The 16,216-nt window shown below is 38.7% G+C and overlaps 1 protein-coding gene across 1 annotated transcript in view; it reads left to right on the forward strand.

The window, feature by feature from the left end:
- LOC132383331 (CUB and sushi domain-containing protein 1-like) overlaps positions 1-16,216 on the forward strand; it is a 474,994-nt gene that overhangs the window by 301,762 nt on the left and 157,016 nt on the right. The window contains exons 29-32 of the mRNA XM_059954233.1: positions 5,226-5,414; positions 6,408-6,585; positions 8,640-8,785; positions 14,790-14,870. Coding sequence (XP_059810216.1) covers positions 5,226-5,414; positions 6,408-6,585; positions 8,640-8,785; positions 14,790-14,870 — 594 coding nt within the window. The remainder of the gene's footprint in view (positions 1-5,225; positions 5,415-6,407; positions 6,586-8,639; positions 8,786-14,789; positions 14,871-16,216) is intronic.

The raw sequence follows: 16,216 nt of genomic DNA on the forward strand, positions 1-16,216 counted from the left end.
ATTTCAAATCTGATTCACAGGAACGAGTGTGAGCCTCTGCAGTTCTTAACCCAAGTTTCTACCTGAAGTGAGCTTGAGGGAAAAAAGTGCCCTTTCACATCTCACACTCGTGAGTTGATCAAAGAGGGTGAATGAGAGAAAACTAGAGATGCTGGAGGTGAATAAAATAGCCCTTGTTTCAAAGTCGGGTACTGGTAGGTTGGGCAAACAAAGAATAAAAAGAAAGACTACTTTTGACAATAGTACAAGACATAATGATGGACAACATCAGGTGTCAGTATAGCAATGAAAATATCTGTATCAATTTTAGCAAAAAGAACCTGCTGGAGGAACTCAGTGTCAAGTAGTATTCATAGGTAGAAAGGAATGGTTGATGTTTTGACCAAGTTTCCTCACCAAGTTCTTTCTTTTCCTTCCCCATACCAATGCTGCTCAACTTGCTGAGTTCCTTCAGCAATTATTCTGGCATCTGCAGTCTCTAGTGTCTCTCTGTCTATGTCAGTTGTACCTTTGACAAATACAACATGTAAATTCAGTGAAAACCAGGAGATGGAAGGAAGAATACTCCAGTGGATTACATGAGCAATCTAAAAATCAAGTGATAAACTTCCAGTAACTGCTCCCCCTCTGTCCCTTTTCCACTATTTTCCTCTTTCTTGCCTTTCTTTCTCCCCTCCTGATTCAACTTGCCCCCCCATTACCCAATATCTTCCCTCTCCCTATTCTTTCCCTTTCTACCTGAGCATCACCTCTCCTATCACTCCATGTCTTTCCTCTGCCCACCTCCTATCCTCTATTCCATGCTCCACTATCCTGTCCTATCAAATTCCATCATCTTCAGCCCTTTGTCACTTCCACCTATCACCTCCCAGTTTCAGGCATCATTCCTACCTTCATCTACTGACCACTCCCCTCACATAGATCCACCTCTCTCCTACCAGCTTTTGTTTAACCCTTTCCCTACATCTTCTTATACTGGCTATCTCCCCCTTTCCTTCCGGTCCAAATGGAGGGTCTTGATCCAAGGCATCAACTGTCCATTTCCATCCACAGATGCTGCCTGTCTGGCTGAACTTCTCCAGCATCTTTCTGTCACACAAGCTTTATTTTGGTTCAGGGAAGGTCTGTAATCCGACAGTATAAAATATCCCAAAAATGCCCTCCTACTGATTCACCAAGCTTCAAGTGACAATAGACAATAGACAATAGACAATAGGTGCAGAAGTAGACCATTCGGCCCCTCGAGTCTGCACTGCCATTCTGAGATCACGGCTGATCATTCACTATCAATACCGAGTCCCTGCCTTGTCCCCATATCCCTTGATTCCCCTATGCATCAGATATCTATCTAGCTCCACATCTAGCTCTAGATGTTACACCATCTCCACAATGTAATGAACTCATTGCTAATCAGTTTCATTTCCTTCAGTTCTGTGTTTTGTCTCTATCCCTTCAAATCCTGGCATGGACCTTTGTCAATGGTCGTTTGAAATTGGCTGCTTAGAAGTACAAAGCATTCCATGCTGGGATCAGGAAATTGCTTCAACAGAGATTTACAAATTTGATCTGCATTCAAATTTAATGCATTAGTATGCTGGCCTGCTGCAGTGTTTCTTATTATGTCACTGCTGACTTTCTCAGTACATTGCAATGTTAGAAAAAAATCTGAAACAATAACTTAATTTTCCAAGACACTTTTCCAGTCAAAAGTTTCAAAGTCGTAACAAGTGACTTTAAAGGTTGATTGTCCAGGAATATTATTTTGTAGGTAACTTCTTATTTTATTAGGTAACTTTTTTTGAATTCAAATACTTAATAGTAAACTCCTGCATCTAAGGATTAATGACATTCACAGTGGGAACAGTAATGATTGTGGTATAATCTCAACAAATTTATTCAGAGTTAATTTGCCTCTGATTATTAAATATCCATCACCCAATATATATTCAGTTATTTTATCCAGAAAACACTTCCCAAACTTCAAGTGAACTGAAGTGAAACCTAGGTTACTTTATTTTGGATCAGAAGCCTCACAGAACATCCCCAGTTATAGTGAGGACAATGTATTGAGGTGATGGAAACAAACTATCTCATTAACTTTGGTTAATTCAACTGACCCACAAGAATTTATCCAGCAGTTGACATTAGCCAGACTTAGTGAACACAAATGGGATGCTTGACAGCAGCATGAACAGGGAATACATGTCACAGCAGCTGACACACACTTCTCCAAAGCTATTTTGTTTCGCTTGTGAGTTGAGTTCTAATATACTGGAGGCTTCTGTCTGGTTTATGAACCTCTCTAGATAGAGAGTCTTGTAAAAGACTATGTGTGTTTGTATTGTTCTAATATTGTGCGATAGCTTACAGTACATACACACACCTCACAGGGACTGTTTTTAATCCATTAAAATATCATATGAGTCTCTAGTCCAGTGCACCTTAGTCTTATAATGTCTGATAGCAATCTAGATCCAATCTTCATAGCCTGACATGGCTTCTTTTAAGGTTTGGATATGAATAACTAAAATTAAATAACTTTAAGTGTGTTATATAAGTTGATGGAGTCAAAAATCACCAGGTGCTAGAAATCTGAAATAAGAGCAGGATATACTAGAAACACTCAGCCAGTCAGACACCATCTGTCTCAAAACAGAGCTCAGGTTTATTTTCATTCCTCTTGAGTGACTGAGTGGGTAATGAAAGGCACAGTTTCTCAAATAGTTTGATTACGGTAAGTAACTTTAATTTACTTAATTAAAAGAACAAATAATTAGTAACTCAAGGAATTGTGTTTAGTGCTTTAACTGCAGCGATAAATCTCATTCAATTCAACTAAAAGAACAAAACTCAAACTTCTTTATTTGATCCTTCACTAATAAATCAAGCTGAAGATTGCATGCAATTCAGAGTAATACTTAGCAACAATTAATAAGTAGCAGTGCTGCTTGTATAATCTTTGGCTTTTGATGAGACATGAAGGGGCTACAAAGTTGCCAGGCACTGGTTATGTTCAAGCCCATGGAAAAGCTCCAAAAATCCCTGCTATTATACTGTACAGGTTCTCCCTTATGTCCCATACTAATGATAAAAGCTCCACATAAGTCAAGAGCACTGAAGGCAATTTGCTGGAAATAACGACGTGACTTCCAGTATATCTCCTGAGAAAAGGCCTACCTGCAGAACCAAAGCCTACAACTAAACATGAGTCAGACATCTTGTCAACATATTCCCCCATTTCACAGCTGTTGCAGCAGGGAAATCCCTAATTCTGTTCCATTTTACCACACTGATGCACCATCAATAACTCACACTGAGACGTAAGGCGAGATATCGGCTTTTATTGACTGGAAGAAGGAACCAGGAGTGAGTGTCTATCATACAATGTCTTGGAGACTGAGGCCGAGCGTCAGGCCTCAGATCTCCTTTATACAGGGGCCTGTGGGAGGAGCCACAGGAGCAGTCAGCAGGGGGCGTGTCCAGACAGGCACATAGTTCACCACACACACCCTCTGTGGAAAGAGGAACAAATAACAGTTTCAATCTGAGACCAACCATCAGAACTGAGAAAGAGAGAAGAGTTAGTCTAAGTAGAAGAGAAGGTAAGGGGGAGAGGGAGATGGGTAGAAAAAAGGTAATTTCTCTATTACAGTGTGGTGAACTACATATACCTGTCTGGACACGCCCCCCCACCCCCCCACTGACTGCTCCTGTGGCTCTTCCCATGGACCCCGGTATAAAGGCGATTGGAGACACAGCCCTGGTCTCAGTCTCCAGGATGTAGTGTGGTGGTCAATTGCTGCTTGTTCTTTCTTCCAGCCAATAAAAGCCTATATCTCGCCTCACGTCTCCAAGAGTTATTGATGGTGCATCATACAGTGAAATAGAGTTACAGTTACAATAAGATTAAGTTTTTTTGCCTGTGTAATGCATTGTTAATGTTGCATAGTTTCCATGATTTTGTATAGTCTAGCTATACAAAAAAAGAAAGAAAAATGGTGGCAGTCAAAAATGGCCAGTTCGCATGCAAACATGAAGAAAAATAAAACTTTCTTAGAAGATGGTCAATCAATATTGAGTCCCACAGCCTGCAATGTGCCAAGACCAATATTGAAATGTTATTCCTTGAGCTTTTCTTGGTCCCATAGCAATGGTACAGGAGGTCATAGAGAGAGAAAGAGAGGACAGTGAGTGGGATGATGAATTAAAATAGCAGCAAACAAGTAGCTTAGGTTACTCCTGGAGACTTGGTACAGGTGCTCTCCAAAGTGATGACCCAAACCATCTTTGGTTTCTCCAATGTAGAGAAAGCCACATTGGGAATACTGAATGCAGTACATTAGAATGGAAGAAGTGAAATGATGTGGATAAATATGCATGAACCTTAAAAATGAATCATTAAAACTTTTGAGACCAACACCACCTTTCTGCTTCTTCGTGTGTCATGCTACTTTGGTCTACTTCTAATGGATTATGGTCACCCTACTTGCCCACAGAGCTGAGGCAGCTTTCTGACTCAGTTAATGAGGTTTCTCATTAACTAATTTACAGAAAAGTTAATTTACTTGTAAGAGGAAAAATTCTGGTATCAATTAATGCATGATTTGTAAATGCATATTGTAAGTTTAATTAGATGACCAGCACCAACTTTCCTTAGACATGTAGGCCTAAGCAGGTCTTTTAAATGTTCGGTGTTACAGCATGAATTTAATCAATTCGAGCATTTTTTTCCCGTCACCATTTGAAAGATTTATATAGTTTAGAGATGGTATTATAAAATGAAACTTAATCACTTACAGAACATTTAAGAAAGCTAACTCATTCTTCTGTATTGATTTCACCAAGGCTGTATTATGCTTAACCATTAGGCAACATGACAGTCTAAAATTAGAAGTTTCATAAACATACCAGGCTAATTTGGGGCTAGGTTACCATGGCAGTGTAATAGTTAACACCACACTACTTTAGCTGGGGTGTCAGAGTTCAGAGTTTAATCCCGAAGCTGTCTAAAAAGCTTGTATGTCTTTCCTGTGGGTGTTTTGGTTTCCTCCCATAACCCAAAGTCGTACTGGTTAGTGCGTTAGTTGATCACTGTAAATTGCCCTATGATTAGGCTAAGGTTAGGTAGATGGTTTGCTGTGTAGTGTGTCTTGTTGAGCCGGAAAGGCTATGCTGTATTTCTAAATAAATAAATAGTACAATAAATTGTACCATTTTTCTTTCAGCTTACGAATTGCACGAATGCCCTAACCCTCAGCCATTTCCTCATGGCTTTGTCACAGAATCTGGTTACAATGTTGGACAGTCCATTTCGTTTGAATGCCTCCCTGGATATCACCTTGTTGGCCATTCCATCTTAAACTGCCGACATGGGGTTGACAGAAACTGGGATTATCCCATTCCGAGATGTGAAGGTAGTAACTTCATTATTGTCAATGGTCATTTAGTAAATTCGTGAAATATCAAATGGCTGGTGCAAGATGGTAAAAAGATGATAATTTACACTTTGCATATCCAAAAATAATAACTTGGTGAATCATATCATCAAATTAATATAGGTTAGCTGGTTATGAGTTAGAGTATTTTATTGGCAGGCATTTTTGACATGCTTAATAAATATTTGCATATTAATTTCATCATTTTCACCCACAATCTGGTAAATCTGATGTGGATATTCCAGTAGAGTGAGGCAATAATGAAGATAATTGTGCAGGTATATGGAATCAAGCACAGTGTTAATATGAGTAGGTCTTGGCAATGAACAGCTTCAACTTCAATACATCCATAAATTAATTCAAATTAGCAAAAAAGCTGTACACGATTCATGTAATATGGTCTATTGCTAGTGTGCTGAATAAATATTTTGATGTAATAATCTCATTCTATGTACAAAATATCAATAAATATATTGAACCTGAAGATTATAATAAATTAGACTAATAATTTTACAATATACAGTATATTGTATGTTAAATATAAGAATGACTGGGATGAAGAGTATTTATAAATCCTGCCCTCAAAGCAACTATTGCATATTTTAATACATTGATTTCAATCATTCTAACATTGTTTGCCTATTTGATTTTTCTTATGCCCCCAAAATTATGAAGATAGAGTTTTTCAATTAGGATTTCTGCAAATAGTCATGTTAGTTGTGATCACCACTTCCTACTACTGCTAATTTACTGAAGGTTTAATGTCAGTATTTATGGCTAATCTTGATTCCTTTGTACATTGTTCAGCAACGTGGTTGTCTGTACAGTTAAAATCCATCTTTACTAGTCGGCTGTCTCAAATGCCATATGAATACATGTGGTTTCTTCTCTGGAAGCATTCAACAACTGTGTTTTTTCCTAATTAGATCACCCTTGCTAGTGGCCCTAAAGAGAGCTGTTCTCTCATTTCAGTTCCCTGTGGAGGTAATATTACTACTCACAATGGCACCATCTACTCTCCTGGCTATCCAAATGAATATCCAAACTCGCAGGATTGTACTTGGCTGGTGACAGTGCCTGTAGGCTATGGGATTTATGTCAACCTAACTCTACTACAGCTAGAACCTGGCAATGACTTCATTACTATCTGGTACAAATTTCTGTTCAATCATGACTCAACTCTTGCTGTGCTTTTGATTGTTCGCCTTCCACTCAATAACACTGCTTGTACAAAATTTGTGTTTGATGAGATGGCAGCAAACCATTTGACAGTATTAGCTAATTGAGTTGAACCTTGAGGTTTGTACACAGGTCTCCTCTGCAGAAGTTCAAAGCAAAAACACTCTGTCAACATGGAAAAGGCTCTAGTAACTTGACAGTGTGATGAAAGAAAAGGGCAAGTGGCACCAGAAGTCCAGCCACATCATCCACCCTGCAATGCATCTATTTAGGGCAACGGCCAGGGCTTATCCCGTTTCTAGAAGAAATGCTGTGGTTAATGCATTTTTCCTTTTTTCTTAATCTCTGCAATTCATCCCTCCTCTGGTTGATTTGTCTTTACTTCTTGTTTTTGCTTTTTTATTGACACACAGATTTTTTTTGTTGCCATATAGCTTAATCACAACCTGACTGCCTTCCAATTAGAGATTTTTAAAGAAATGTCTCAATGCCCCATTACCTTTTCCCTCCACCTATTTCTTGCAACACCTCCTGAGGTGACCATTAACCCTGCCTTGCTCTCCTCGAGGATGATGCTTGAGAATTTTCAGCTTTTTTTTTTCACTTTTAGCACCCTTCACTGGGCTTGCTTTGAACTGATCAGCCAAAGTATTGAAGTTATAGTTTGAAAGATCAGCCAAAACTAATGCTGTCAACTGAGTTTAAACTATAGATTGAAAGTCAGTGTAAATTGTGCAGAGATCATTTAATCTAGTAACATCAGCATGTTCTCCAGGAACGCTCCTGTCACATTACATTGACAGAATGGGCACATGGACTTCATGTCATCTGGACTAAATTTAACCTCTGAGATTGAGGAAGGACATTCCCCATTGGAAATAGGTATATTAAGAGAAGGGAAGCAAGCAGATTTGCTACTAAAATGAGGCACCATATAATTCAGTCTAGGGAGTACCTCATCTGAACATTGTTAGGCCACTGGCACACAGTACTTTATTACAATGTGTAAGGTTTTTATATATAAAAATAAAATTATGATGCATAGAGTGAATGCAAACAGGCTTTTTCCACTGAGGCTAGGGGAGAAAAAAAAATAGAGGACATGGGTTAAGGGTATGCAGTGAACTACATATACCTGACTGGACACGCCCCCCCCCCCCCCCCCGCTGACTGCTCCTGTGGCCCCTCCCACAGACCCCGGTATAAAGGCGATTGGAGGCACTGCTCCCTCCTCAGTCTCCAGGATGTTGTATGGTGGTCGCTTGCTGCTGACGGTGCTTTCTTCCAGCCAATAAAAGCCTACCTTAACTCATGTCTCCGAGAGTTATTGATGGTGCATCGGGGTGAAAAGGAAAAAGTTTAAAGGGAACATTGGGGTGGGGGCTTCTTCACATAGAGAGTGCTGGGAGTGTGGAATGAGCTGCCAGAAGAAGTAGTAAATGTGGACTCACTTTTAATATTTAAGAAAAAGCTTGGACAGGTACATGGATGAGAGGTGTATGGAGGGATATGACCCAGTTGCAGATCAGTGGGACTAGGCAGAAAAATAGTTCGACACAACCAAGAAGGGCCAGAAGACCTGATTCTGTGCTGTGATGTTCTATGGTTCTATATAAGAATAACTATAAAGATATAAAAGAATTGAATGATCATGCAAAGGTAAATTCCTTTCAATATTTTTGCCAGTAGCAAGTCCTGTGATGTGCTAAAGTACACAGAATGGAAGAGCTCAAATGAAAATTAAATTCATTTTGGGGTATAATATTTAAGTGATATTGTGAGAAGATGAATTTGACTTTGATGTATCAGAGTATTGAGCTCATTTGGCTTCTTTCAAAATCCTGAGCATGAGGTTGCCTCTCCTCAATAGGTTGTTCAATCCGAACAGGAAAAAAATCACTTTGCAAACTGGCTATTTATGTAACGAAAGCTACTTCTTGATATACTGAACATTCATCTATCTATATTTTCTTTATCTGCTCTACTTCTCAGTTAGCTAATTTGATGTTTGATAATCTCCTTTAGGGATGGAGCTCAACAAAGTGCACCCCAGCTAGGAGTATTTAGTGGAAGTTCCATAAAAGAATCAACATACAGCACTTCAAATCAGGTTCTCTTCAAGTTCCACAGTGATATGGCGAATGGAGGTCGATTTATTATAAAATTTTACGGTCAGTTCTTATCTCTTTTTTTTTACAATTTTATTCTCAACATTTTAGATTCAAGCAATTTTTGTAATAATAATTGGAGATTTTTGATCACCCCAGATTACCTATGTCTTCTCTCACTCCTATCCCTCTCTTTCTCTCTCCCTCTCTCTTTCTATACCCACTTCACACTTATCACACCACAGCATCACCATATGTACACATACACCCCTGCTTTCTCTCTTCCTTAACTTCATTGCCACTCTTTCTTTCTCTCTGTTGCCTCTCTTGTTTTCTGCCTCTTATTTCAGACTTGTGATAGAACTCTACTTGCAGAACAGCAATTGAACTCTCAATTTTTCATCGAAGTGGCAGAATCCCAGCTCCTGAAATGTATGATCTAGCTCTTCCATGAATACCTTGAACTACGTCACAAAATATTGTTCAAAATCGATTTCTCTTAACATCACACAGGATGTTTCATCTTTAACATCAGTTGCAAAAAAAAATCAATTCCATATGTTGTCCTGTCAGATCACAGTAATCTAAATACAAACACAGTGATAGAAATGAGAAAAACAGCTACTGTAAGGCTAAATCGTGGAAGGGTTCTCGCTGTAAAGTAAGCTGCAATTCATATTCTTGTTCACCAAGATTCATGAGTCTAATTCTAATTCTGAGCCAGCACAAGATGGACAAATATTGGGCCAGGTGACGAACTTCCTTCTTGTCCAAGAATAGAATTGACAACAGGACATCACTTGTCTAATAGCCTTGGATGGTGGGCATGTGCTACCCAAAAATTCTGGACCATGAATTTGTCCTATTTATGTGAACGATTTGGATTCAAAAGCCCAAACAAAGTTGCTCGTATTACTGAAGCTACAAAAATAGAAGATTTGAATTCAGTTGAGGTACCCTACTAGACAAGCACTGAATTGGATTAAGTGTGCAACTGGGAAGAACATTAGCATGAAACTTAAGACAGTCAAATGTACTGCGAACAAGGAACAAATATGATGACACACATTACAACACATGGTGTTGTAATAGCTAAGTATCCCAAATGAGAATGATGCTCAATATGTCATATCAATGCAACCCAGTAATATTTTAAAGAGGCAAAATGCACACTTTTATCCCTAAAACAATCACATGGTGTGAATCAGAATCAGGTTTAATATCACTGGCAAATATTGTGAAATTTCTTGTCTTTGCGACAGCAGTATAATGCAATACATAATAACAGAAAAAACATGAATTACAGTAAATATATATTATAATACAATTAAATAAGTAATGGAAAAATACAAGTAAAAAACTAGTGAGGTAACGTTCATGGGTTCAATGTCCATTCAGAGATCATATGGCAGAGGGAAAGAAGCTGTTCCTGAGTCGAGTGTGCTCCTTCAGGCTTCTGTACCTCCACCTAGATAGTAGCAATGAAAACAAGACAAGACTCAGGTGATGGGGTACTTAATGATGGATGCCGCCTTTTTGAGGCATCGCTCCTTGAATGTGTCCAGGGTACGACGGTGGCTAGTGCCCCTGAGGGAGCTGACTAAGTTTACAACTGTCTGCAGTTTATTTTGCAGTAGTCCCTTCCTGCCCTTTCCATAGCAGATGGTGATGCAGCCATTTAGAATGCTCTCCACAAAACAGTGAGCCCATATTTTGAGCAATGGATCTATCCCCTGATTTCTTGGTATTACATGCGTTTGAATGTTCTTGGTCTATTTAGGTTGTCATTTTCTTAGTGAAGTCATAGAGATTTTAACACACTTAGATCAGCATTGACTAAATCCAAACTTCGGAATACTCTGATCAGTCAGTATGGGTAGATTGAGATAATTGTTTTAATACAATTCTGCATAGAGTGTTATATTGACTCTGATAATACTACTTACTGCTGTTCCATTTTGATGACTATGTCTATGGACATGTTTTGAGGTTCTCACTGGAAATGTCCATTTTCTGCCTCACTCCCATCTTCTTGCAGACTTGTGCACGATGTTACGCAGAATACAAGACAAGAAAATAAATCCTGGAACATGAAATGGTCATTTAGCCAATATGACCAGATTTTTTTGTGCAGAGCACAATATATCTATTTCAATATAGCATTGGGCATTCCGGTTCATCCGAAAGGGAAGTCTGAAACTAAGGGGTGTAGATTGAATGTGAGAGCGGAAAGAGGGGAAACATCTAAAAGAGATTTGAGGGGAAACTTTTCACACAGAGGCTGGTGGGAATATCGAATGAGCTGCATAGAAAGTGGTAAAGCTGGTTGCAGTTAGTAATCTAAAAGACACTTAGGCAGGTACATGGATGGGAAAGGTTTAGAGCAATGGTTACCAACCCTTTTATAACATGGATCAATACTATTAAGCAGGGGGTCAGTGGACACTAGGTTCTGAACAACCTGGTTTAGAGGTGATATTTGCTAAGAACTGTAGAAATGTTCCTAACTCATGTATAAAACTTGATCGGCATGGATGTGTAGAGGCAAAGAGTCTGGTTCCATGCTATTTAAGTCTATGACTCTGACAGGATTATCATTAATGTTTTAAAACCTTCATTTGAATTGCTAATTATAATATCATTGGTAAGTGTTTAAGTTACACAGTCATTGCAACTGACACCTTCCGTTCCTCAGTCTGGGAGTCTGGTGACTTCAGTTGTGAGCCTCGGCAACAAGCATTTCCTTACTGAAGTTTTTGGACAATATTCCTGAGCTCTGTTAAAATATAATTGTGTTGGATACGTCAAGTACATTAAAAGGGCAGCTTTGCCTAAGCACATATCATTTGAAATATGAATGCTAATTTATTTCAGCTTTTCCACTGAGAGAAATGTTCAAACTTTGAAAGCTGCTTTGAAAACTGAGAGCAATAATATGACGCTAATGCACTCTGTACCGCGCCCTCATAAAAAATTCACTTTTTACTCTTTATACCATCTCTCGTTTACCTGCACAACATGGAAATTATGCAGTTTGCGATAAGTATACAACTCATTAAAGGTTATGTAATTATGAGGAGAAAAATACTATTAATTTCCCAACTAGGATCCGGAGCCACACTCACACACACTAATAAGCTTCATTCATCTTCATCTTTTGACACTATTCGAAGACTACGTTATTAGGACCAAATACCATACAACGACACAAGTCCTCATTTTCCTTGTTGGATTAATTGCTATACTAAGTGAATTTTGTTTAACCCGCAGAGATAATTTGGAACACTGGAATGTAAAATATTACTTTGTCTCCAGGTTTCTTCAATCTTTCTATAATAGATTTTTCCCACAAAATAGTTTTCAAATTACGTTTTCTTTTGCCTTAGGGTTATGTCACCTGCACCCAATTGGCTATCTCTCTCTTGAATCCCCATGAACAGCAGCACATTATAGTTATTTATTTTAGTGTTCTAGACATGCAGGTAATAGCCAGAGACTAATTTGAACAGGGCAGGAAGCTTCATTTCAGTGTTGGGTTCGATGGCGAACTGGCTGCCTCAGGTGTGTCAATAAAAAAGGCTTTAGTGATTGAAATGTCAGAGAAACTAAAAAAGACAAAATAAATTTTCATTTGATGTTAAGCTTCTGGCTGTTAAATTTGACCAGCAGTAGCTCAAAGATTTGGATGTGTGGTAGAGAGTACATTGACTGTGTTGCATCACAAGCTGGTATGGAAACACCAATGCCCTTGAATGGAAAAGCCTACATGAAGTAGTGGATACAACCCAGTACACCACAGGCAAAGCTTTCCCCTCCGTTGAAAACACAGCTACATAGATCGCTCGCACAGGAAAACAGCATCCATCATCAGAGACCCCCACCATCCAGGTCATGCTGTCTTCTTGCTGCTGCCATCAGGAAGATGGTACAGGAGCCTCAGGACCTACCGTACCAGGTTCAGGAAACAGTTCTTACCAGACAACCATGAGGCTCTTAAACCAGAGGAGACAACTTCACTCAACTTCACATGGCCCCATCACTGAAATATTCCCTCAACTTATAGACTCACTTTCAAGGACTCTGCAACTCACTTCCTCAATATTTATTGCTTATTTATTTGTTATTACATTTTTTCTTGCTTTATATTTACCCGGTTGTTGTCCATCCTTTTTGGAGGTGGTCTTTTATTGATTCTATTGTGTTTCTTGTATTTAGTATACATGCCCACAAGAAAATGAATCTCAGAGATGCACATAGTGACATATATGTACATCGATAATAAATTTACCTTAAACTTTGAAATAGATGATAGTAATCAAAAGTGTATCATATAATCGAGGTTTTTATTCAGTTTTACAATGTCCTCTCTCTCTCTCTCTCTCTCTCTCTCTCTCTCTCTCTCTCTCTCTCTCTCTCCCTCTCCCTCCCTCTCTCTCCCTCTCCCTCTCCCTCCCTCTCTCTCCCTCTCTCTCCCTCTCTCTCTCCCATTTAGAGATACCTGAAAGCGTAACAGATCAGAAAGTATTAGTTGCAGTCCTGATGTCCGTTATGACATTAAGCTCCTGGGAAGCTATAATTGCAAATTGAATATTGTTATTTGGCCAAAAAAAAATCAGTGACTGCAAGCAGAGAAAACTGGTCCATTTGCTGAGACATTGTGTATAAAGTGAATCATGCTGTTCTTCTACATTCTGCTGGTGTCATGGTGTATTTAAAGAGGGTGAAGATACCCGCATAATGCTTAGATGTAATTAAGTTTGCCACTACGAAACTGTGTGTCTGTTCTTTTCCCAAAATTGGCTCCGTCTCGTCTCCCTCACGCCTGAGCTGTCTTTGAAAAGTGTAGCTATGCAACTGTGTTGTTCATTGAAATTCAGCGCTGGGAGGAAGAGAAATCCTTTAAAGGTTAAAGTTAGTTTTATTGGTCACATGTACATCATAATTGAGTGAAATGCATCAAAGACTAACATAGTTTGAGGATTGTGCCCATGAGTGTTGCTTACAACTCATTAAACTGAACCATACATTCTTTGGAATGTGAGAGGAAATCAGAACACCCAGAGGAAGCCCACATGATTACAAGAAGAGCCTATAAATTCCTTACAAACAATAGTGGAGATCAAACCTTGATCAATGACCACTGGCACTGTGAAGTGACTACCCAAACCAATACATAGCATGCTAATTAAGCAGAAGTTGTAATCCTTTTAATATCTACTTCGGACTGCTTTGAATGCTCAGCAATTGAATAGATCCAAGGCTATTGACTGATTGATTTTTGGATATTAAAGACATCCAAGTCCATGTGACTGGTTTGGTAAAGAGAACTTGATCATAAAATTCAATTGTGATCTTACTGAATGAGGGCACTGTATTGAATGGTTATGTGGTACTCCTGCCTCTATGTCTTATATTGTTATAACTAGAGGATTATATGAGAGAGGAAGTGAGAAATGGAAAAGGCAACACTTAACAGTTCAAGAAAATCAGTGAGCAAAAAACAGTGTTAATGTTTTAAATCAAAGACCGTTCCTCAGAGCACAGAAGTGAGAAATTGTATACAGTATGTAGTTGCAGAAAGGGGAAGTAATTTAGAAATGTAAGAGTCATTGGCTAACAATGGATATGAAAAATCAGAATCAGGTTTATTATTACTGGCATGTGACGTGAAATTTGTTAACTTAGCAGCAGCAGTTCAATGCAAATGCAATATATAATCTAGGAGAGAGAGAGAAAAGTAATAATAATAAATAAAATAAAACAATAAATAAACAAGTAAATCAATTATGTATATTGAATACGTAAATAGGAGGCATGCTGAATGGAAGTACCTGAAATTATTTTTCTCAAACCTTATAGCTTTAGTAAAAGCGTTACCCAACATGGTAGATTTCCTTCTTTAAACTTCTCATGGTATTTGCTTAGCAACTGCAAAATGCTTTAAAATAGTACACCCATTTCATCAAGATATCTTTCTTGTGGCTTAAGAATAGATTTTGATTTAGTGGATGGTGTGATGCTGCAATTAAAACTCCAGTGATCAATAGTCATTTTTATTGCTTTTCAGCCTATCAGCTGAGGAAGTGCCGACCTCCTGTCTCTGTGGCAAATGCAGAGATTTTTTCTGAAGATGAAGAGTTTGAGATCGGTAAATGTGCTAACTGTTTTTTGTCACTACTTTATAAAAGAGTCCTGTTACTAATCATGTCAAAGTCAAAAATGTTACCAAGACCCACCTCAGGTTTTATCCTTCACTGGTTAATGGCTAACATTTATCCCTTAATTACTATAATTCACACAAAGCAAACAATATCAAATTGTTAGCAGTGAAATGGAATATAGACTTGTACAACACAGTAAACCCCTTTTGGCCACAATATTTTGTCAACCTATATGAAGGTACTTTATGATCAATCTAGCCCTTCCCTCCTACACAGCCCATAATCCGCTACCTTTTTTTTACATCCATGTGCCCACCTAAGAGTCATTTAAGTATCCCTATTATTTGAGACTCAGCACACAGGCAGTGTGTGCCCCCACATTCTGCTGATAATGAGATGAACAGAACTGAACCTAATACTCCACGAGAAGTCTAAACAAGTTTTATAGAACTGCAACAGTACTTCACCGCTATTGAGTTCCATCCCCAAGAAATGAAGGCCAGCAAACTGTATGTCTTCTTATCCGCTGTATCAAATGTGGTACCCTTGAGGAATCTATTGACTTTGGCTAAGAATTCTGCCATTAACCCTGTACTCCACCTTCACTTTTAGCCTTTCAAAGAGTTAAATTTCACTCTTTTCCAGCTTGAAGTCCATCTGCCACTTCTCCATTGTTTTAAACAGGCAAAAGCATGTGCATTGAATCAAAGACAACACTTTAAACAGCATTTCAGTGCCCTGACTCGTAAAAGTACAAACACACACAAAACACAGGAGGAATCCAGGCTGTATCTATGGATAGAAATAAACAGAGGACGTTTTGGACCAAGACTCTTCATCGGGACTGGAAAGGAAGAGAGTCATTAGATTCATTCATCGCTATCCTAAAATTAACACTGAGTTTGCAATAAATCTTCTTGGGCTATGACCAACATGCAGAAATGGCAGACCACTTGGGTTTCACATAACGTTCTAGTACAAACACTCCAAGCCTGAGTCAGTCTCCATGGCTTTGAAATGGTTCCATTGACTACAGCTGTTTGATTTAAGTTGTGCTTTTGTCTCGGATTGCTCTCCACTGCACCACAGGCATTAAAGGAGCACAGTTTATGACAAAGCATGATTTGATGATTTAGGCATTCAGGCATTCATCAGAATTGCCCCAGAGCTAGGTATACACCTCTGTCAAATAAGTTTTTCTGCCTCTGTCTGCCCTCCCCTCTCATTCATAGTCTCTCCTCACTGGTTCATTGATTCCATTCTTCCCAGATATATTGAAAGGAACATGTCTCTCTTGAGAACTTGGTACTCTCGAAAGGAGATGAATGGGAAT

Source organism: Hypanus sabinus, chromosome 30 (assembly GCF_030144855.1).
Source record: "Hypanus sabinus isolate sHypSab1 chromosome 30, sHypSab1.hap1, whole genome shotgun sequence".
Classification (NCBI taxonomy): Eukaryota; Metazoa; Chordata; class Chondrichthyes; order Myliobatiformes; family Dasyatidae; genus Hypanus; species Hypanus sabinus.